Below are 23,044 nucleotides of genomic sequence, written 5' to 3'. Positions count from 1 at the left end.
GTATCTGCTTCATCTGTTTTCCAGAAGATAATGGATACATTATTCCATAAAATTGAAGGTGTTTTCAGTTTCCAAGATGACATTTTGGTATCTGGGGGTAGTGTAAAAGTACATGATGAAAGGTAAGAAAAGGTGCTAGTAATTCCTGGAAGTAGAGGAATGGCATTGAGGAAGGATAAACATGTTTTTGAGTTGATGAGGTGGAATTTCTAGGCCATGAGATTTTGGTCCAAGGCATAAGACCCAAGACTGCCCATGGTAAATGCAATTAAAGATGTGGTGGAACCGAAGTCAAAAGGAGAATTGCGCTCCTTTTTAGGAATGTTAGATGTTTATCCAGAATTCATAAAAAATATTCTGAAAGGGTTACTGAAATGAGGAAATTGCTTAAAAAAGGTGAAGAATTCATCTGGAGTGAAAAGTGTAGTGAAGAATTACAAATATTATGGAGGAAATTGATTTCTCAGAGTGCAGTGCAGTGATTATGTGAAGATCAGAAAAGCTGTGATAAAGAGGAAAGGTGATCTGTTACATTCCAATCATGTGCATGTGGTTGCGGTAATGAAGGGTGCCATAAGAGTGAGTGGAGGACAGGTGTGGAATAAAAATAGAATTGTCATTGTGAGGAGAGGTTGTGTGTGATAAGCGAGGGAGATATGATGCTGCTCATGTTGTTCATGTAAATAGTTGTTAGTATTGCCATGATTCTTATGTAGATAGTTATCAGAGTATTCCACTCTGATGTCCTATGGTTCTGGGTGAAATGTTTATAAGCTTAGTGTTGTTGTGTAGAATGTTTGGGCTTGAAATGGGTTCTTGAGCAGTTGTTGTCCCAGCCTGGAGGAAGGAAGTGCTAGGGGTCTGCAACTGCTGTACTTCAAATAAAGCTCAATTTCTACTTAATGCTGGAGTCCTCATTCTTTCAATTATGTGTAAAGATGAATTTTCTCCCCAAGTCTCTTCATTTTGGACCAAATCTTTGAAGCACTAGCCAAAGATTAGAGGAGTTAATATTTACCTTCTTATGAAATACCATTGCAAACAAATTGGCTAAAGAGTTTCTTTCTTATGTAGTAACTTGTAGCTCCCAATCATGTTGGTAAAAGCTATGTACCTAAGAGGCAGTAAGCACCACAGGATGCAACATTACTTATTTCCATGTGGTTCCTCGGAGGGTCAGGAATGTTTTTGCATGGACAGCAACCCCAAGGTGCTAGGTAAGGACAGACACAAATTTGAACCTTTGCATGCAGGTTTCTTGGAACCGTCCAAGTGTTTGCTGTGGGGTAGGCCTAGGCAAGCTAATCTCTTCAGGAATCAAACAAGGTCTCACTAGGCCCCAAGGGCTCAGGGATAACTATGGCAGTCACCTGTACATGGGCGTAATTTGCAGGGGGCAACAGTGTTTGCCCCCCTTACTTTTGTGTCACCCCATTTTGTCCCGCTCATTTGGCAGGGGCCCTTTTCATTTAGATGTCATGTCCCCCGCCCCCAACATTTTCAGTAAAGATACTCCACTGCACACCTGTAAGAGTCACCTCACAACCAGGCGCCACCTCAGAAGTGTTAATCTGCAGAACACTAACAAGGCCGTGGCAGAAGTAACTTGGCAACAACTCTCTTTCAAGCTGTTGATGACAGACTGCGACAAGGGAAGCAGAGTCAAGAGTTCTTGAAAAGACTAGTATGATTGCTTGGTTAGCTAGTTTGGATGATCAAGGTCCAGCCAAGGGAAATCGCAAAACAACTTTTGCTGAAGTTGCAAGAGCAAACCTGGCACGCTAGTGGATTCAAGAAAATTACCCAAACCAGAGCAACATATGGTCATGGGGAGGAGGAAGAGGAGAAGAGAACAGTCTGAAATGTTACCCTAGATAGGATGTTTCAAAATAAGAGTTGTGGTTCATGGTAAGGATGCGATATTGATTAGGTCTGTGTTACTGACATTGTGAAGTGCATTGTGTTAGGTCCAGTCTCCATTAACGACCAAATGTTGTGTGCAACCCATGTAGTCTTTCATGAAAGATGGCTCTGATCTAAGGAATATTGTTGCTTCTTGATTCTATTTATAATTTTCTCTTTTTAAGTCTTCGCTTGTTGTACACTCACACTGTTGAGGCACGTGTTTAGTCCAGAAGAACATTTGTGGTATTTTCAAAGTATTGCATGCTTGTCTGTCGGGTGACAAGGTGTACAGGGAAGACCATGCCTCTTCCAGCTAAGTAGGATCCGACACAGCTGAAGTGGATCAGACAAGGGAAAAGTAATGGAGAGCCCACAAAGGCAAGGCTAGCAGTGGGGGGCGGTGGTTGTTGGAGACGGCACCCATAATCGTTGCCGAGAACAAGACGAGAATCACATCATAAAGGCGGGAGAGTAGGACAATGCTGAGAGTGGTTAAGAGTGAGAGACAAGCAGTGCAATACAATGTGACATTACAGATCCATCAGAGGATTTCCTGTTTGGGAAGTGCATGCTAGTGAGCACACCGAGAGCTAAAGAGGCAGAGGCAGGTGGAACCTAGGCTGAAGAAAGGTTTGAATTGTAGAGAGGGAACACCATGATGAATGCCACAGAGCAGGGAGAGGACATCCGAGGGGAAAACCGGTGGATCCAAAGGAAAAACTGGTTGAAGTGATGGACAAGAGAAAGGATGCCTGCTGGAACCTCAAGACATAGCTCTTAGCATAAACTGGAAGTGATTAAAAGGAGACGCGCTGCATGCTGGAACCTGAAGTCAAAATTCCTAATTCCAAATGATAAAACTAATGAAAGATTGTTCAATCCTGAAATTGATGTTCTGACTAGACTTAAGGGAGACAAAATGAACTGTGACTATTCAAGAGGACCGGATTAGCTTTTTGAACCACCTGGCAAACCTTTTACTTAATAAAGTTGTTGAACTCTATTTATAATCTTATACTTTATATTTTAAGAAACCACAACTGTTATTTATTTCTGTCATTGTCCCCATGTCGGACGCTTACTTTTCCATCTACCTCACACCAATGCAAGTGGCAAACCACAAGAACAGCACACCTTATATTGCTGCTGTTTCGGCTTCAAGTTATGCTTCCCATGAATTCCAAGTCCAAGTAGAAACAAATCAGGTGACAGCCCCTCCATTTTATTTGAATTCTCGCCATTTCCAGTTCTATTAAAGCTGACTCTTATGAACCTCACTCGGAGGCCACAATGGCTAAGAGTCAGTCTGAAGTTCAAAATGGCTTCTTAGTAATTTCACATCAGTCTGATCGTCTCTGCTTGTATTATGCCTTTAAAGAATTTAAGCCTAAATTGTTTTGTATTTTTTTTTTGCTCTTTCGGATACCCCAAAGATGTTAATTTTATATCTTCTGTCTATTCATAATCATCCAGACTATCGTACAAAGTTCACGTTTTTGATTAATTTAGGCAGACTTTCTTCGAGTGCAGCCACACGGTCACCTGGTGTCGAAATCCTCTATTCTGCTGCGTCCATCCTTTGAAGATAAGGCACCCATTTTGGTTCATCCAATGTATTATTTGATTTTGGCACCATTTGCTGCCAGGGTCATTTTCCTTACATGATCATCCTGGTCATCTCCCATTATTGTCCCTCAGCTGCCACACATTTCTTCAAATGATAAATTCACAACTGCCCTTTTCATTTTCTTCAATGTTGGTTAATGACACACCTGGGGTCCCAACGGCCAAGAGCGCTGCTGTTTACGGGAACTTGTCCGCAGCATGTGCACACTGTGGACAGCAATTAGTCTTCCACCACATTCTGGAACCCCAGGTATAACATTTCACCAAACTCCAGCCTCTCACTGCATGGATGACATAAGCCGAAGAGCCTTTGGAACCCAGTAACACCTCACGTCGGCCTTGTTTCTCTACGTTCCACTGTAGGTTTGTGACCTGCAAGCTCTGGTCCAAAGGGGTTCCTCTGCTGCCAGATGGTCAGCCGCAATTTACTTTTATTGCAGGAGAACCTTACTTCTCTAGATAAAAGGTATATGCTGCTTCAGCAGACCTCCTGAGTGGGGGATTTCTAATTCCCACTAGACACACTTATCTGGTTCCTCTTACATGAAGCTTATGAAGAGCTGCCTTTCCTTGGCCTGATACCGTCTCTCTCTGCCTGCATTACCTCCATCAGCATCCAGGAGAGTAATATTACAGTGATTGTGCCTAGAACCCTTCTGCTGGTCCGATGCCCTTTTGCCTGCTGGTCCCCAAACTGACCTGCCCACAGAATGAATTCCTGCACACAGCAGTTCATGTCATGTAGTTTTTGTCCAGGCAGATATGCCCGAAGGCTACTTGGCATGTCCCCTCAAGGTCGGTGGCTCCCATGCCATATGGCGGTCTCAGTTACAAATCCTGGGGATGATCTGCCTGGCCGGGGTCTCTGCACCTGTGTGCCACATTTCTAGCTTAACTTTATAAGAATGAAAAGGAGAATGTGGGGCCCAGAGGCGGAACCAACTTTGCTAAACTCTAGTATTAAGAATCCTTTCTGTTTGTTTAGTATTGGTGACAAGGTCACAGGTTAGTGTTGGGGTGTAGCCCACAACTTATTGGTTGAGAGAAAGGGGGGTTTACCTGGATACCTTGCATCTGTTAATTTCAAGAAAGTAAATTTTCCACACAGTTGTTTTACGTTTTTATGCTCTGTTGCAAGAGGGTTTGTTTATTTGGTCTTGTTAGGTTGAAAACACCTCTTATGGGTACAGTTGTGGCTCTTGTGTCCCCATGTGGTCAGCCGACACGTGTTTCGACCCGTAGGTCATTTTCAAGGCTATGTGGTGTGTTCCTGTGCCCCCTGTGGGGTCCTGGTCGGACAAAAAGACAAAAAGCATGTATTCCTGTGATTACAGTTGGCTCCTGTTGGGCCCTGGACTCTCTGGCTCTTCCGCGAAATGACGTCCTGCTGGCACTTGGAGTTCGTCGCCGTCGCGAACAGATCGATCACCGTCGGAAGAGGCGGTCCACTAGATCCTGTCGTAGTTCCCACTCGTGGCACGAGCGCAGCTCTCTGCTGAGCAAGTCGGCGATGGTATTTTATTTATTCCTGCCAGATGAAACGGCACCAGAAACATCCCTTGGGCGACGGTCCAATGCCACAGATCCTGTGCCTCCTTGGACAGGGCTGGGGATCTGGTACCGCCCTGCTTCCTGATGTAGAACATGGTGGTGGTGTTGTCGGTGAAGATCCTCACCACCTTGCCCTTGAGGGACGGAAGAAAGGACCTGAGGGCCCAAAACACTGCACTTCCAGGACGTTGATATGGAGGGACTTCTCCGCCGGCAGCCAAAGACCCCTCGCGTGCAGGTTTTCGGTGTGCACTCCCCACCCTTCCAGGGAGGCATCCGTGGTCACTGTCTTCTGGTGGCCCGGGGTCTGGAAGTCCATGCCCGCCGTCAGATGCGCGCGGGTGCCCCACCACCGGATCTCTCGTCGGAAGCTCTCGTCGAGTGTGATCCTGTCCTCGAAGCTGCCCGTCTTCTGGATCCCGCAAGCGTCCAAGAACTCCTGTAACGGGCGCATCCAAAGCCTGCACAGGCGGATGAGATAAATGCAAGAAGACATCATTCCGAGGAGGGACTTGATGGACCTCACCCTGGCCGTGTCCGCAACCAGCATCCGCTGCACCTTGCCCAAGATGGCCCTCGTCCTTTCCTCCTACGGAGAGGCCAGAAGCGACACTGTGTCGAGCTTCGCTCCCAGAAACAGTGCGTCTTGCGCGGGCACCAGGTGGGACTTGGCATAGTTTATGGAGAATCCCCAGGTTCGTGAGTAGTTGGACGGTCCTTGCTGTGTGCTCCGCGGCGAGCTCCGTCTTTGCTCGGATGAGCCAGTCGTCCAGGTAGGGGTAGACGTGGATCCCCTCCAGGCGCAGCCGCGCCACCACCGGTGCGAGGCACTTGGTGAACACCCTGGGTGCCGACCTCAATCCGAAGGGAAGGGCTCTGAACTGGTACTGACGCCCTTGGACCACGAATCTGAGAAACTTTCGGTGTCCCTTTAGGATGGGGATATGGAAGTAGGTATCCTCCAAATCCGACGACGACAGGAAATCGCCCTCCTCCAGTTGACCCAGGACGTGCTGGAGGGTGACCATCCGGAACTTCTGTGCCTTGATGAATTTGTTCAGTCGTCGTAGGTCCAGGATGGGACGCCATCCTCCCGTCTTCTTCTTCACGAGGAAGTATCTTGAGTAAACGCCGGAGTCCCGAAGCCTCTTTGGGACGAGCTCGATGGCGCCTTTCTTGAGCATCGCCTTTACCTCCAAGAGAAGTTGAGGGACGTGATGTTCCTTCCTGGCCACGGGGGGGACGCGCGGACACTTTAGAAACTCGAGCGCGTGACCCTGGGCCAGGGCGTCCAGCACCCAACGGTCAGTGGAGATGGACTCCCACACGCTGACGAAGCTCGCCAGCTGGCTTCCCACCGGGGTGCTTCGGTGGGGGCCCGACCCCACGGCCGGTTCAGTCCTGCTTCGACGAGGCTTTGCCGCCTTGTCCTCCTTGGCGACGACGGCAGGGTCCGCCCGACTTGCCTCGTCCCCTGTAGGCTTCCTGCGACGACGAACGGGCCGCTTGACGATAGGTGGAAAATCCGCCGCCGGAACCTTTGGAGGCACCCTGTTTGCCTCCGCCGCTCCAAAAGGGCGGCCGTCGTTGCTGGAGAACACCAATAGCCCGGGCCGTCTCCGTGTCCATCTTGATGGCTTGTAGGGAATCGTCCACTGTTTTCCCAAACAGGTTGCTCCGGTCGAACGGCATGGTCAAGACTCTGGTCTGCACGTCCTGACGGAAGTCATTTGCCTTGAGACATCCACGCCGCCTAAGGAACACGCCGTTGCCCAACTGGCGAAATCTAGTGTCAGCGATGTCCGTCGCTATCGTAATGGCGTGGTCCGACGCCACTTCTCCCTCCTGCAAGATCTCTAGGGCCTCCGCCCTCTTGTCGTCTGGTAAGAAGTCCAGCAGGGGGGCGAGTTTGTACCACAACTCTCTGTCGTAGCGGGCTACGATAGCCAAGGCGTTGGCAGCCTTAATCGTCGTCGCTGCCGATGAGATGACTATGTCCCATCGTGTCCAATTTCTTTCCCTCGCCGTCCGGCGGGAAGGTTGACGTAGAGGCCGAGGCCCCCCCGCTTTCTTCCTGGCCGCCGCGGAGACGACCGAGTCCGGGGTCGGCTGTGCCCGAAGGCACAAGGGGGCCGCGTCCGGGACCCGGTACTTCTTCTCATACCAATCCTTCTCGCCGGCGTTGTGGATGGGTTCTTGAGGAGGGCGAGACCCTCATCCCAGATATCGTCCAGTAGAGGTACAGCGAGGACCGTCTTCCTCTTGATCTCGTGCCGTTGATAAAGGAAACCTTCCTTCTTCTTCTCTTCCGGGCAGAGCTGGAAAAGCTCGGATGCCCTGGCGATCATGGCGTGAAATGATCCAATCTCGTTGGGCGGGGAAGCCTGGGGAGGAGGTGACGACGGGAGATCCTCGTCGTAAACCTCGTCGTCTGTACCCGTCGCGGCCGTGTCAGTCCCCGTATCATCCCCACGGGTCGTGGACGGGGAGGAGGGCTGAGCAGGGCGCGATGGTTGAAAAGGAGGTGGAGGATGAATCCTTCTTCTCTGAAGAGGAGGGCTCCCAGAAGGGCCTGGCTCCGGGTCCCCCATCGGGAGCGGTTCCTCCGTTGGTGGTAACGGCAATCTCGTCCTTATCTCCGAGCATAAGGACTGTATAGCCAACAAAATGGCTGCCGAGTTGTCTTGCGGCACTAGTTGAGGGGATTCCGACGGGCGGTCAGGAGCCCCGTCGGCACCCTCGACGTTCACGTCGTCTCCTATGTCGGGGTCCCTCCCGACGGGCTGATCTTCTTCCACGCAAACGCCATGGCTTAAGACTTCGATCAGCTCCTCCTCAGAGGTTGAGGCCGAATCCACGACGACCTCCTGCCCCCCCTTTTTCTTCTCCGTCGGAGGTTTCACGGGGATCCTGTCGATGGGCATGAAAGAGGACTCCCTCCGCGGTGGCAGGGAGATTCTGGGCCCCGAGGTTGCCACCACTGGTGTAGCCTCCACAGGCTGAGCCAGGGCCGCCGCGACTATCTCGATAGAGGCCTTGGCCGGGTGGATCAAGGCTTTCACCACCTTAGGTGCGCTCACCGCCTTCTCCTGGGGGGGAGGGTCACCGCCTCGCTCCCCCTCCGATGGGGCCTTCGAGATCGATCGGGGTCTCTCCAGGAGCTTCGCCGGGTGCTCGGCCTTCCTCTTACCCGAGCCAGAGCGCTGGCTCGTGGTTGATGGCGCCGGGGAGGATGCGCCCTGCCTGGCGCCTGTAGAGCCCGACCGTTCGGCGCTCCCGGTGCCAGCGGACTCGCGGTGCTTGGCCTTCTGTTGGACCCCCGTCGCCAGGGCGCCCTCAAAGGTCTTAGAAGACCGCTCGGACTTCTTCTTCTTCTTCTCGCTTGACGGGCTCTTCCCTTCCAGCCAGTTGGCGAGACGCAGATGGCGGTCCTTCATGGTCCGCTCCGACATATTGCCGCAAAACGCACAGTCCTTCTCCATGTGCGTCTTGTCCTCATGCAGGCAGTAGAGGCAAAGGGAGTGTTCGTCCTCCTTAAAGACATTCTGAAGCTGGCATCCAGGGCAGACCCTGAACAGCTTTCTGGGCGTTGAGCTTCCCTTCTCCTAGGCCATGATAGAGATGGGCCTGAGAAACTTCTGGAGTCCTCCAAAAGCATGGCTCGACGAAATCTTCACCATTGAGGGGCGTAGAAGAATCCGACACGGGTCCCCGTTGATCGGATAAAGAAACGGTGGAGCTTGAGGCTCTTTTGACCGAAAAAGAGAAAATTTTCCTAGGAAAAAGTGTGAAAAAAGCACTACAGCTCGAGAGCAATAGCACGAGGATCCCAACACTTGAACGTGCGGTAAAAATCTGAAGATGGCTGCCAGAGGCGGGGCTTAGGGAGACGGCAGTCATTGGCTGTGGTCAGTATGACGCAGAGATCAGGGATTGGTTACTACTACGAAAGACAGATCAGAAACGAAACTGATACTGATTTTTCTTTACCAAGGATTCCCAGCCTGACGACGCGGAATATTCATGAGCATGTGAAGTCATGCCAGACCCCATGCTGGAGAAAGAAGCATTCTTTGGTATTTCCAGTGTATGCCTGAACTCAATGCCCATACTTGTACACCACGTGTATAAAGTACACTTTCACAATCCAAAACAGGAAAGATAGACACAGAGACCCCCTTGGACCGCCTGCACTGCAGTGACCCCTATGATTCATTGCCCTCCGCCTCATTGTAAAACACCACATTCTAACAGTGGTGCGGTCGAAGCAACACATTTGGGCAGTACACAACAAAGCTTAGATATACCTGGAATTAGCCACCATCATGAAATCTGAAGGCATCAAAGATATACAACTCATTAAATGTTAACAACCCTTACTAATAAGGTGAAATTCCTAGTCGCCTGGTTTATCATCAGAGAGGTCATCAAAAGTAGAACTGAATAGTTGAATGACCATAGGACCCATCTCAACCGCATCTTAAGCAGAGTCACCAGTGCTTGACCCTTTCTGCTAATTTACCAAGATGGATCCACCAATTGCTGTCCTCATGAAATTTCTGAACTGTGATAATATATGTGCTTTGATTTATCTATTTATATACACGAGGAACCATGCACATTTGATCACAAAAGAACGTACAATGTATAAGAAATCAGATTTGACGGGAAGCAGTAAGCTTCTTACAATGGGGTGAGTTTGAGGGACATTCTGACCAGGTGAAGGGGAGTAAATGGAACAATCACCGGGGACTATACATAAATTGACATACATAGATTAAGGACAACCAACATTGGACATTTTTAGTGCAGGTAGGCGGTACGGCTAGATGTGCTCTGTACATAACCATGATGGGTGAAGTGCTAGAATGGTGGTAGAGGAAGTGAGAGAGAGAGGCAGGTTAGAGGTGAGGGGATCAATGTTAGCGTTTCTGTGTGGACTGTTTCTCGGATGTCTGGGGAAAGAGAATGACGTGCAAGTAGAGCAAGAAGAGAGAAAGAGTGGAAGCGAGAGGAAGCACAAAGAGGGCGAATAGGCCCAAAAATGCTTGCAGAGTTGGAGAGTGGAGAATAGATACAGTGATGCCTTACCATGAATAGGTTTGTGATCCAGGAGAAGAAATGTAAATCTGGCCTTGTTTTGCATCATCAGCCATCCAGACTGGTGATGGTACGAGGAAGTAGGTGTGAAGTGAGGGTGTTCAAAGAGAGTCCTGGTAGCAAAGTTAATGGTCTTGTCGAGAGGACAGAATGCATAATTGGGGACACCAAAAAAGATACTGGCACAGTAGTCCAGTTTAGAGAAGACAAGAGTGGTCAAGAGATGCTTGGCGGTTTTGAAAGGAATGAGGTACCCGATTTTCCAAATATTTAGGAGGTTGAGGCGAGCTGCAGTTCCAGTTTTGTACATGAAAGTAGTGAAGGTGTGCGAAGGGTCATAGATGATGCCGATGTTTCTATCTGAAGAAGAGTAGCGCTGAGTGTCAGGTGGGAACTGGGTAGAGGAAGAGATGCCAGAATGTAATGTTTATTAACTAATGCAAACCTTCCATTTGGAAAAGAGAATCAACATTCTCTAACCAACCAAATTGCTGTGTTCCTCTGTTAGAAGAATACCAATGTCATCCAGCTTCAAAACAGCCATGTATGGAGCCTGCTCATTCTTCATGGAAGCCTTCAATCAATGCAACGCCCTGACACACGTCATCCGACTGCTCTCAGAACGTACCTTAAAGCTGATCATTTCCATGTCTGTTCAACCAAGCTTTTCCATTCGGATCCAATATACTGTTCGAAAAAAAAAGGAATGCCCAATACGGTCTCCCAAGTTATGGATGTTTATTGTCAAAATGCACTGTGGTTACCTCTGCAGCAAGTGCCCACATGTGATTTATGTTGATGTCCATGGCATTCTGATCCAAGGGCAACCTGACGACACCCGTATCTGCTGCACAGAAAAAAAACCTGCTGCCCTGAATCATAACCCGTAATGCTTGTATTTTAATCTTTTACAGGCACAGCCAGAACACAGTTGTTAAAGATGTTGGTTTATTCTGAGAAAACACAGAGGATATTGGTAAAAACAGTGCTTACATCTACAGTTCTGCTTAAGTAAATCCAGTCTGATAGCTCTGCTAATATGTCAAAAAATCTAACCATCCCCACAGTGGAGCCGGTCATTTAGGGATTTATCCTCATGACAACAATAAAACAGCTGACTGTGAAACGGCCCTTACCAAATAGGTTACAGTCGATTAAGACTAGAAACTGAGACCCATAGAACATCTGATGTTCAATAATTAGTCCAACCTGTCCTTGTAGCATAGAACAGCTGTCAGTCAAAATCTGAATGTAACTATACAAACATGAGGGTAATCTGAGCTTGTTCTAAAGATGGCTCAAAAAGATATATCATTAAATGGATTTGAAAATTACAACTCAAAATGTGAGTGGACTTCACCACTCAATAGTGAATGTCGGGTCTCCAGTGTAATGGTGCAGAAACACAATGGCGTTCCATTCTGGAAACAAGAAACGTTTACACCATATTTTTCTAGGTGTTACAAAAGTCACTCATTTTGTGGCCTGTACCTTGCCTGCCTTTCATGAACTACTCCGATTAGACTGAGCAATGGAGTTAAAGAAACGTATGCAGGCTCGATTGGTGCACCTAAACACAGATAATGGTTGATTACCCACCAAGGTAGTATTGTGACAAGAGGTTAAAACCTGAGCCACATTGATTGTGAGTACTTTTCTAATGATTAAAAAAATCATTAGATTAAAAAAATGCCAGACCAAGGTTTTGTAGTGTGTTAAGTCCAACGAAGGAGCTTCTGCCTGACCAGTAATTAGAAGGCATCCACCAATCGATTAGTTGGATTGGCTAGAAATTGTTATAATACATTTCGACAACAACTATGTTCTTCAAAACTAATACCAGTCCTGATGCGTGGTTCAATTTTGGATCACACCAAAGAACAGGAGACATTAATCGTAGTCACTCATTCAACTCATTAATACATACACTTTTTAGACTCACTCTTTAGACTCAAAAGAAAACTTTTAATCCATTTTAGTTGCCCGAGACAAACCGTAGAACAATCCAATCATTGGAAATAAAATTTAAAATACAATACAAAACCAATTTTAGAGATGGGAAAATAAAATAAGACAATATCACCATTAATACACTATAGCATTGACACTGACTAAAAGCAATTTGTAACTTTCTGGCTACCCGAATTGGACAATTAACTCTACAGAGAACAAATGGGCCTACCACTGATAACGTTCGAAATGTATGCCACCATGAATGCCTTCAGAATTACAAAAGAAGCATATTTTGATGTACATTTTTTCATGGAATTTACATTTCAGCACCTTCCAATCTTCAGCACGTTTCTCACCTTCGCTGGATTCCTTGTAGCCATTTCTAATTGACGGAGGTATTGATGGCGGCAGTGGAGGAGGGAGGGACCCTGTGCCTGGTCTCTCAGGTGGAAGAGGTGGCCTCGGTCCGCTGCGTGTGGGTTCCATTCCACCTCTTGAAGGGAATGGAGGCATGGGTGAGGGGCGTGTGACACTACCATTTCTGTTAATTGCAGGTGGTGGTGGCGGAGGTAGGGGTCCTGAGAAATTAAAAACAGAAAGATGTAATTTTCAGTTTATAAAATGTTAAGCTTCCTTTGCAAGCTGGTCAATTCGATTAAACGAGAATAACATTAGATCAACTGATACAGCACTGTGCTGACAAACTCAGAACCCCATGTGGACTTTAGTCTCAGGACTCCAAGAATCATGAGCAAAGGCTTAAAAAGCAAATTCTGAATGAGAAATTCTGGCCCTCCGATTCGGAAAATAGTCACTGGATCTGTGTAAGCATACGTTGATTAAACATAAAACTTACTTTTAATTCCAAAATGTGTCATGAAGAGTTAAAGAACCATTGCCACATTACAGAAAATTCAGACCACTCTGTGCCTGCAGATCAATCGATGTGGATAGAATTCTGCTATTGAAACCTCCACATTTCAAACACATTCTGGGGTGACCCTTTTGAGATCTACATTCCTTAACTCTAAAGGAAATTGCACCTTTGGTGTGTGGTTATGCAGAAGACTTATCACAATGGAAAAGGAGAACCTCTTTGCTGACGTACATGTAGGCTTCTGGTCCATGCGAAAAGGAGAAGAAAATTAGCTCTGACATTTTAAACCACGTATGCAGACTCCTGTTGCCAGCTCTTGCGAAAGTTGAGTCACATTCTGCCATGGTGAAAGACTGTGCTTCAGCTGTTTAAAAATGTTGTGATGTCTGAGTAGATGTGCTCTTCCCAAATGGGCATGATCTCTTACGGAATATGGAGTGCCCAGTGGAAATCACTGTATTGAAAGTCTGAGTTGGGAAAGATGGGTGACCATTTTTAATGGAAGCTTGTCCAAGGTCCTAGAATGGCTATACTTAAACCAAAGAGGGCTCAACGACTTTGCAAATTCCTAATTTTGGAGATGATTTGGCAAGTTTTAGCAAGTTGCAAAAGAGCTGAATCTTTATACACTTAATATTTATGCAGGCTTGTGCATCATTTGACAGTGATAAAAACGAAACAATTTTGGATACGTTGTTTGACAGGAATGCAGCTCTAGCTCATTTTGGCCTTAATACATTTGTGCGATGAAATTGAATTGGATCTGTCACAGAAAAGAAAATGTACCCTATTCTATTAGTTCTATTCCTAAATCCATTTGAACTCAGTGTTCAAGTCAAAATGCTAATATTCAACTAAATTAACTAGTTAAACGAATGAAAGTTGTTTACACCAGTGTACCCATATAATGAAACTAATGTAATTCTTTATCTATGTTGTGTTTAATCAATAAATTGAAGTAATGGAAGGAATTTTAACCTAGCGCACTTTGATTATGAAATGTATTACATTTTTATATTTAGGTGTTTATTTGGCTATAGTGTTTTAAATTAAATTTGAAGTTAATTTATAACCAACACTAAATTAACAAAAAATGAGAAATGGAAGGTTGTCTATAGGACAAAAAGCACCAGAGACACTGCGTTTGAGTACCATTTGCTTACTCCAACACCAGGCTCCTTTTGTTCCCCACCTTCATCAACAGATTTTAATAGATACCTTCCTGGGAGGATGGTTAACGCATAGACCCGTCGAGTCATCATGCTGGTCTGCCAGAGCAATTTGAGCATTGGCTCTTATTCAAATTACATTGAATTGTCTATTTGGCAGAATGCATGTACAATGGCATAAAATCGTATCAAAAACACCTGCCACAAAATCAAGAAGATTAACATCACAATCACTATAAGGGTTTCAGTCAAAGTAGAAGATAACTTGACACTGTCATGACATCATTCAATCAGTTTCAGAAATCATTGTATCGACTAAACCCTGATAGGTGGTGGTGCCTCACAGTGCCAAATCTCAATCAAATGCCACACTCGCTTCAATAAAGCCGGTCTCAAACCAAGCGTGAGGGAAGGGGGAATTCCCGTACATCAGAACAACGCAATCCTTAATAGGAAGACCAACAAAGCTCTGTATGGATTCTGGCACACCATCAAATAAAGGAATCGCATGGAACTTGCAATTCCCTTTCAAAATCCTGTTACTAAGAGACACATCCATGCCAAATGGTGGAAGCCTGATTCTTAAGTTATGCTTTCCTTAAGCATTACAAGTAATACAATTTAAACCGAGAATTAATGCATATCTTTTATATTAAAATAAACCAAATCCCCCACGAGTGTCCATCTTGGGGCATGTCCGACTGAGTTCCCTTCACGGTAGATGAAATCCCTGAGAAGGAAAGTGTGTATATGGAAACCTTCAGTTTAAATAATATATACCAATATGGGCCTGCAGAGGAGCCCTGGGGGAAAAGGTTAAAAACTCCTTCAGGGATCGAAGAAACCATACAGTAGTACAGTAGCTGCCTCATAAAGAAAATTATCAACCACATCTATCAGTCTCTGACAAATATAATCACTGTCTGGGAATATATTGTGAACATGTACACAGTCATACAACCCTCACAAAGATATGCAGCAGCAAAGGTTGGAATGTTCCATATCTTTAGATTCACCGACAGAGGATTTTTAGTCATTTCTAGCTTTTGTTTATGGGCAGCAGATGCACAAGGAAGAGGGATACCAAGGCCTCGGCAGTCCACAATGCAGCAGAATACTGACTACGCTGCAACGCAAGTCATTGTAACCATGCGGGAACATTGGTCCATCTATAAATCAATACATTTAAACTGAACCTCAGCTACCATTACAACACAAGGTCAGGCACCACCGGTCGGGTTTAACAAGACAAAGGGGAAATCCACTCCCTGTCTTCTAATTGAAGTATGGAGACGGTTTGAAAAAATGCTACTGAGCAATCTGCTCCTCTCTCTTGATCCTAGGGGAAGAAAAAGGGAGACTGAACAGAGCCAGAAGCAGAGTGGAACGGACCACAGATCTCCGAATTAGAAGACGTATGAATGCATGCTTGAACCAGAGAACAGCAGACAGGGCTTGAGTACAGTGGCAAGTCAGCAGGCTCTGCAGAGGATTGTGGAACAAAGTTTTCACAGAAGGGAATGTTTGCATGAAGACACAGGGAGGTAGGAAGAGGAGGGCAGGAAGCAATCAGGGAGAGGAGATGGAAGGAAGGAGCGAATTAGGAAGGAAGACTAACATCTAACAGGGAAGGGATGTTAACTGTTTCAGACGCGAAGTAGGATATTTACTTATAAATGGGAACAGAAAGAAAGATCAGTATCTCTGTTTGATCTATAATTCTATCTACAAGGTGTCAAAGAGCAAATGACATGTTGAACTTTGAACCCAGCACTGGCCTTTGCTGGAAACAACCCCACAGTTTACACTAGTCTGTTAATCCAATTTTAGATGATAGTTTATCGGGAAGAGTGGGCAGTGTATCGTAGCAGCTTATTAAAATATATCTTGGCAAGTTATTCCCTGCTTTCAGTGCCCTTGTTTTAGCCTCTCAAGAATTCTCCTGTAAGCATATTATTTACTACTATATCCCTGTTGGACGATCTTCTGGCCTGAACGGTTTGCTCAGTGCCTTCTATCAAAGACCTTCAAAATATGGGACAGGGTTGTGGTGTCCCAGCTTCCAGCCATCCAAAACAAGGTATGGAGAAGGCATTGCTCCTTTATAGCACTATATGATGACTTAGTAAAGAAGTCCTTGTCCCTTTTTGATCCTAGACACGGTTTCATTCCCTCTGTGTTGAATTGTCTGTTTAGATTAAGTAACTGGGGCTCCTGAGGCAATTGATAGGTGGTTCTGCTCTTTTCTATCTGAAATTGACTAAAGAGTTAAAACAGGGAATGTCATCACGGTGCCCTAATCACAGCACCCAATCCATCAACATCCCGCAAGGCCTCCAAAGTATTTGCACACATTTATCCTGAGTATTTCTGATCTATACAATCACCTGACTTTTTACGGGGCTAAAATGGATGTCCTGTGTCTGGGTCCTTGTCACATCCTGAAGTCCACTGCCCACAAACATCATCCCACACAGGTCTACAGATGAGGGGTGCATCGGCCACTTTTACTCCCTAAAAATAGGCAAAAACTACCACAAAATAAAAATAGGGAGTAAAAATACTCCCAACAAAAAATAGCATTAATCCACAAATGTCGATGGATGTGTTTGGACGAGTAGTGCACATAGCACCACAGGAAGAAACTACTACCGTTACTGCCTGGTGGGGAAGAAGTAAACCTGTATCTTTTTATGTGCATGAATAACTAGGTGCAAAGAAATAATTATTACAAAAACGTTTCTGTTTTCAAATTAAAACATAGATTGACCCGCATATAAAACACTGCCATTGGGAACTGGACTTTGTATGGTTTCGAGTTAACATCCAACTTGCTCACGCGGGTTGCCTGTGTGCTGGCCTGCCCTCTACCGTCTTAGATAGCTCCATATCGCTCGGCCCAGCATGGCTGATCAACTAGTACATATTTTGGTAGAATCAACAGAAATTCATCTTTCCTCTTCTCTGGCTTCCTAAAATGGCAATAGTAGACTCCAGGAACTTTTGTCCTATGTGCAGGTGATTTCCTGGCACCACTCTGCCATGCCTCTGGGACAGGATTGCCCACTATAGTGCAGGGATGCCCTGGCTTCAATCGATCTCCGTCTGCCTCTGAAAGTGTCCACTTCTAGATATGTTTCTATTTATGTCCGTGGTCTGCAGAATACACTCCCACTTCACATTCATGCCAAACCGGGTTGTACTTGTTGAGAAAATCCATGAAGGCTTTCAAAGTTTCCTAAGTCAACCTGGTCGCAGTGATCTTACCCGTCCGTTCTCTGGTAAAGATCTACTACTGGAAAAAAAATTGTTGATACTTTTGAAGAATACTTTTGTCAAGCCAAGAGAGATAGAAAGAGGGCAAGGTGTTCCGCTGAGAGAAGCATGCATCGGATCGCATCTAGGTCACATGCTGTGGAATAGAGATTCTGAGTGTCATAAGGTAACCAAATTCTGAATGCCCACTTGCGCCTGGACCACTCGGAGCACACAATTGTCATCAAAAGAGACTGGTAGTGCACAGGAAGTTTCAGAGTCTTGGCCCAACTCGACATTAATTGATTGAATAAATGTTCTCTATTTTCCTTTAGTCAGCAACTATGAAAATTACACAAATGGAACAAACCCCTTCCTTGATTTTGAGGAATTACGTTACTTTACTGACTTTGGTCTGTATTTTATATGGAATATTGACTAGCTATACAACTCTAGCATTATAACTAAGACAGTCTTAGTTATAGACATAGTGTCTGGGACCTAATGTCTTGATCGGCCCTGCAGCAAAATGAGCAATGTTGTCTCTGGCATTGAAACTTGGGCGTTGGAATTAGTTAAAATGAAACGGAGTAAAGAGTTTTTTGTTCTCACCAAGTTGGACCTGCTGTTGGTTTCTCAAGTTCATTGTCGCTTTTTCTATCGCAGGAATGCATTTAAAAAAAACAATAATGCTTCATGCCTATTTCCTCTCGCTTTGAAGCTCTACAATGGCCATTATTACCAAAAGTAACAATACTCAAATCATTGACCTCAGAAGAATTGAGGGGCTGAGTCAGCCCTATCAGTATTCGAAATTGTGAAGTGCAAGCTTGTTCCAGCTCAAAGGCACTTAGGGCCTCATCACGAGTTGGGCTCTAGCCCTTAAATGCGGTGGTAAGGGTATTACTGCCACATTTAAGGGCTGGCCCTACCACGAGTTGGGTGCTAAATTGGTGGTTTTACCTCCAGCTTTTTTCTGGAGGTGAAAATCCCTGTTTTTGGCGGTATTACAGCCGGCTGTATAAGCCCGCAGTATTAGTACCGAAAATTCCCCATTGGATCCAATGGACCCAATCAGGAATGGGGATTTACCGTTAAGGCCCAACCCATGATCCGGTGGTAATACCACCGGACCGGTCGGTGCTAGGGCTATTACAGTCGGCGGTATTACAGCCGGGAATACAGCCCAACTCGTGATGAGGTCCATAATCTGTTATTTATCCACCTAATGGTTCATCATGTATCCAACGGCCACTACTGTGAATGCTTGCATGTAAGTTGGATCCTGAAGTGTTTTCCAATAATTGTGTGTTCAAACAAATCAACATGACGTTCAGGCCTGTGCACCTTGCATTTAATATTTTCTTATGCATTAATGCACAGAATATGTACACTCTTAATTCTACGTCAAAATTATTTCGTCTGATCTGAACCATATTAATACTTAAAAACAGCCTTTTGTAGGAGTCAATCAATACCTCTTTCCCTTCAAAATCCAAATGTTTACACCTCTACGATGTTCTTCTTAATGGACTTGATGAGCTCCAAGGAACAGGATCTTTTGTTCTTACAGCTTCAGTGGGCTTAATAGGATCTCTGATGATACCCTATGCAGGGAATATAAGGTAATTCCCAAGAGCCAGTGCTGCAATGTGGCCACCCACCCAGAGTTTTAATAAAGAAGTCATAATCAGTGCGCTGTGCTGTATATATTTTGGCGACGAGCACCAATTTCAGTAGCCACATTCCCTCAAATTGAATCTGAATAAGGCATTATCTGCGGCATACCCATAGGGTACTAATAAATGTATGCCAGGCTTCTTGTGAAGCTCCTAAAATGGGTTCTTTGCTGTGAGAGTAGACCTCTTGATGTAAGACGATCACATGCAATGATATTACACAGACAAGCATCAGATATGCATCCCAGTGCTCTCCGACCAAGGGCAACTACATGGGGCCAGGGAATTGTGCTGGATGTTTCCATTTTCTAGGCCCAGAACTGAGCTCATGTTGGATTAAGCTGTATGAACATCTGCAACATGCAAGGCAAACCTACAAAACCTTACTTTTCAGAAGCACTAGGACCTCTAATACTAAAACCAACTATTCAAACCTACCCCAGAAATGCACACCTATATCTTCAATCAATTGTGTGAGTAAAGTTCATGCACTGATGATCGCATCACATCCTCAGAAAATACACCCTACTATGCTACATTTAGGTAACTCTGGTGTATGCATTTCAGGTGCTTGATTAACCACTTCCTATTGCTCAGATACATCAGGCAAGGCTGTCACCCTGCACCCTGTTTGATCCTTGCAGCATAGCAACTGTGTGCTCTGTGAACTGCAGGAATCTCGGAGATCCCAAGCACCCCATCAGGACTGTTCTGCTGAAAGTGTCAATTTAAGAGATCTTTCAAGTGACACTGTACTCTTCAATAGTAACCCACCTTTCCACAGAAGTTAATATCCTTGGTCAGTTTGGCTTGTTGTATATTGTTTCCATGTTAGTGGACCCGATTATTCACAACTGTTGTACCGAGTCGTTGCTGTGATATATATACAACACAGAGGTATGAGAGTTAGCATGTCCAGAGGTTCCCGAGCAGTAAAACAGGACCAGAAACTGGACTCAAATATCTTGTGCAACTTGACGTCATCAATAATGAGATCAGTCTAACGTATTACAATATTGCATCACCATTTTGCTACAACAGGTCTCACTTAATCTAGATAAGAACATATGAAGGCATTTTGTGCAAACCATTCATGAAACCGTTTAATACAGATTCCTTAGATAGGCTGTCGCAATAAATTAAGCATAAACAAAATGTTATATGTTTTATGAAATAATGTTTCTAGGCAACCTGAATATTTATGATTTTTTTTTATTAAACATGTCATTTGAATAGGTAACAGGTTTGATTCTTATGTGAAATGGTCCATTTACATGGAGTGATAATTGGTACTCCTGTGGTATGTGTTTTGCGTAGATCTGACTATTATTAGTCATAAAATAAACAGGAGCAGGAGGTAGCCTGTGGTTCACACTTTTTTGCCATAGCCTTAGTCATGACATCATCAACCTTCTGCATGGTTACAGTCAGTCCTGTTGCTCCATCGGCTGCAAACGTATCTCTTCAACAATGTCATCAGGATAGGGTCTAATGGGTGTCTGAGTGAATAATGTTTCTCACATCTGCAGTACATCAGTGATGGGGAAGAAGGGGCCAGGAACGATGTTTGTGACGTCAAGACGATGGCGGGACCGGTGCAACGAGGGCCACATTCATGTCCCCCTCTTGAATCCGCCCTCTGGTCGGTTTATCGACCACACTTCCTTGATGTTCTCCCTGTTAACATATGGCGTTGGGATCCATACTTTCGGCACTCCTTCCAGGTGACCATGATACTTCACTTGTTCATCCAAACTCCAGGTCATGTAGCAGCAGTCTCCTTAGGGCTTGCACCATACCCATCGTCCCATGTAGTTGCGTGGATCTGGGGGAAATGAGAACCTTATGCCTGGAGGAAAAAGGGGACATTGCTTCAAGTGAGACTGTAGCACTTCAAAAGTCTATGGGCCTCATTACACGGAAGGCGGTAAGGGTTAACGGTCACTGGTAATGGTACCGGTGACCGTTAACCCTTAACGCCTTATTACGAGGTCCCTTTGCGGGACCCGACATTAGCGGCTGGTGTAGACCAGCCGTTAAAGTAGGGACCCGCAAAGGGACCAGGGTGCTAAATGGGAATGGGGAAGGGCAATGGAGGAAGGGTGAATTACTGCCCCGCCAACCTTGGAATAGGGCAGTAATTCCCCTTTCCTCCAAGGCGGTGCTGGTAATTTACCGGCATGGACCAAGGTGCTAATAGCTAATAGCACCTTGGTCCACCGCCTACAGTGTAATGAGGCACTATCTCTTCGTCTGCCTTTGTCTCTACATTCAAAAATATTGTCATCCTCATTGTCTTCCCAGTAGTCTTCTTGCACTTGGTTCTAGCTACCCTAATGACACAGAAGGCCAGTAGTACTAGCACTAAGGCAGCTACGAGAACTTTGAGCCCATTAGCCATCCATGATGGTATCAAGGAAAAGATATATGTCAGCTAACCTTCATCTTCCTCTATTGGGCTTGTTATCTCTTCCAACTTGGCATGTGAGTCTGATAATTGCATGATGGCTTCTGTGAGTGTTCCATTTTCACCATCGTGGGGGTGGGCACGTATGTGCAGCATGATGGCTCTATCTTTGTGCACACGCCCACCTCCATAGCTGTGAGGAGATTGAAGACTTATCTGTTTTGGAGGTTCATCAGTCTGACAGCTCTCAGTCATCTTTTTTTTTTATTTAAAATTTTGTTTTTGATGCAAACACATCTTTACAAAATATCAATACAATTCTTATGCAATTCATTACTTTACAACATTATATACAAAAACTTTCATAGTTACAAATGTTAAATGTTAAAAAAAAATAAAACAGAAAAAATAATGAATTCGATTTGATTACAAAATTCACTAACATAGAAGTTATAGCATGTGAATTAGAATGAAAAGTAAATATATCGACTTATAAACTTTAAGTCACATTAAACAAATTTAAGGCTAAATCAATAATTTTCACTAGTCGAACAGTTGCCAGAGTGATGGAATTACAAGATCCCCACATGCAGCGAGACCATATCAATTCTCTCCCGACTTGTGAATGTGTGTTGGTGAAAGCATAGAAGTTAGACATTCTAGCTGTTTCAAAGAAAGGACATATAAGAAATAGATGTTTTAAGGTTTCAGGGATATTCATATCTTTGCAGAATCTGCACAAAGTATTTGCCACGCTCTTAGCATCTTTTACCCAATGTTGTGTGCGTACGTTAGTATGAGAAAGATCTAAACGGAAGCGCATATATTGCATTCGAATTTCCGCACTCGGGCATAGCAAAAGATAGGGTAGGCGTGGAACTTGATTGTGTCTAAAGGAAGCATATTCAGAGAATGAAGAATAAGATGCGATTTGATCACAGGTATTTGCCCAATCATTCCAAAAAAGACGTTTATGTGCAGTGATTAATTGATGCTCTAGATCTTGAGGGGCGACATTTATTCCGGAAAGAATCGAGTATATACGCTTTTGAAAATTCTTTATCGACCTTGGGTGTAAAGTATGTAACATGAAATAGAGGTCTTCATATAGTGAATTTTCAATTGGAAAATTCATCTTGGCAAAGATTTTGAGAATACGCCAATTATACCGTGCAGACAGCGAATTAAGGCCTAATTCGTGCCGAAGGATAGCATTGGGAAGATATGCAGGTAATCCCAAAGTAGCCTTCCATAATTTTGCTTGAAGTTTATTCAAAAAAGTGGATAGATCTAAGAGGCAAATATCAAGACCATATAAAATAATTGCTTCCACTTTCTTGGAATAGAATTCCAGCAAAGGTACCAAGGAAAACCTACAATATTTTCGAAAAATTATTTTCATTTGATTCTGCAAGGGTATGATTTTTCCACGTAAAGCTTTATGCCAAAAGGAAGCAGAGGAATTGTTGGCGAGAGTGTAACCAAGATAAATAGTTTGGTCAACAATTTGTATAAGATTTCG

General features: G+C 44.9%; 1 protein-coding gene across 9 annotated transcripts in view; it reads right to left on the bottom strand.

Moving 5' to 3' along the window:
* WIPF1 (WAS/WASL interacting protein family member 1) overlaps positions 1-23,044 on the bottom strand; it is a 906,211-nt gene that overhangs the window by 21,818 nt on the left and 861,349 nt on the right. For all 9 annotated transcript variants that reach the window (XM_069616149.1, XM_069616153.1, XM_069616147.1 and 6 more), the window contains one exon: positions 12,492-12,713. In XM_069616149.1, the coding sequence (XP_069472250.1) occupies positions 12,492-12,713 (222 nt within the window). The remainder of the gene's footprint in view (positions 1-12,491; positions 12,714-23,044) is intronic.

The sequence above is a fragment of the Ambystoma mexicanum genome, chromosome 9 (assembly GCF_040938575.1).
Source record: "Ambystoma mexicanum isolate Mex_15411 chromosome 9, UKY_AmexF1_1, whole genome shotgun sequence".
Classification (NCBI taxonomy): domain Eukaryota; kingdom Metazoa; phylum Chordata; class Amphibia; order Caudata; family Ambystomatidae; genus Ambystoma; species Ambystoma mexicanum.
This window is presented reverse-complemented; position numbering and strand designations above follow the sequence as displayed.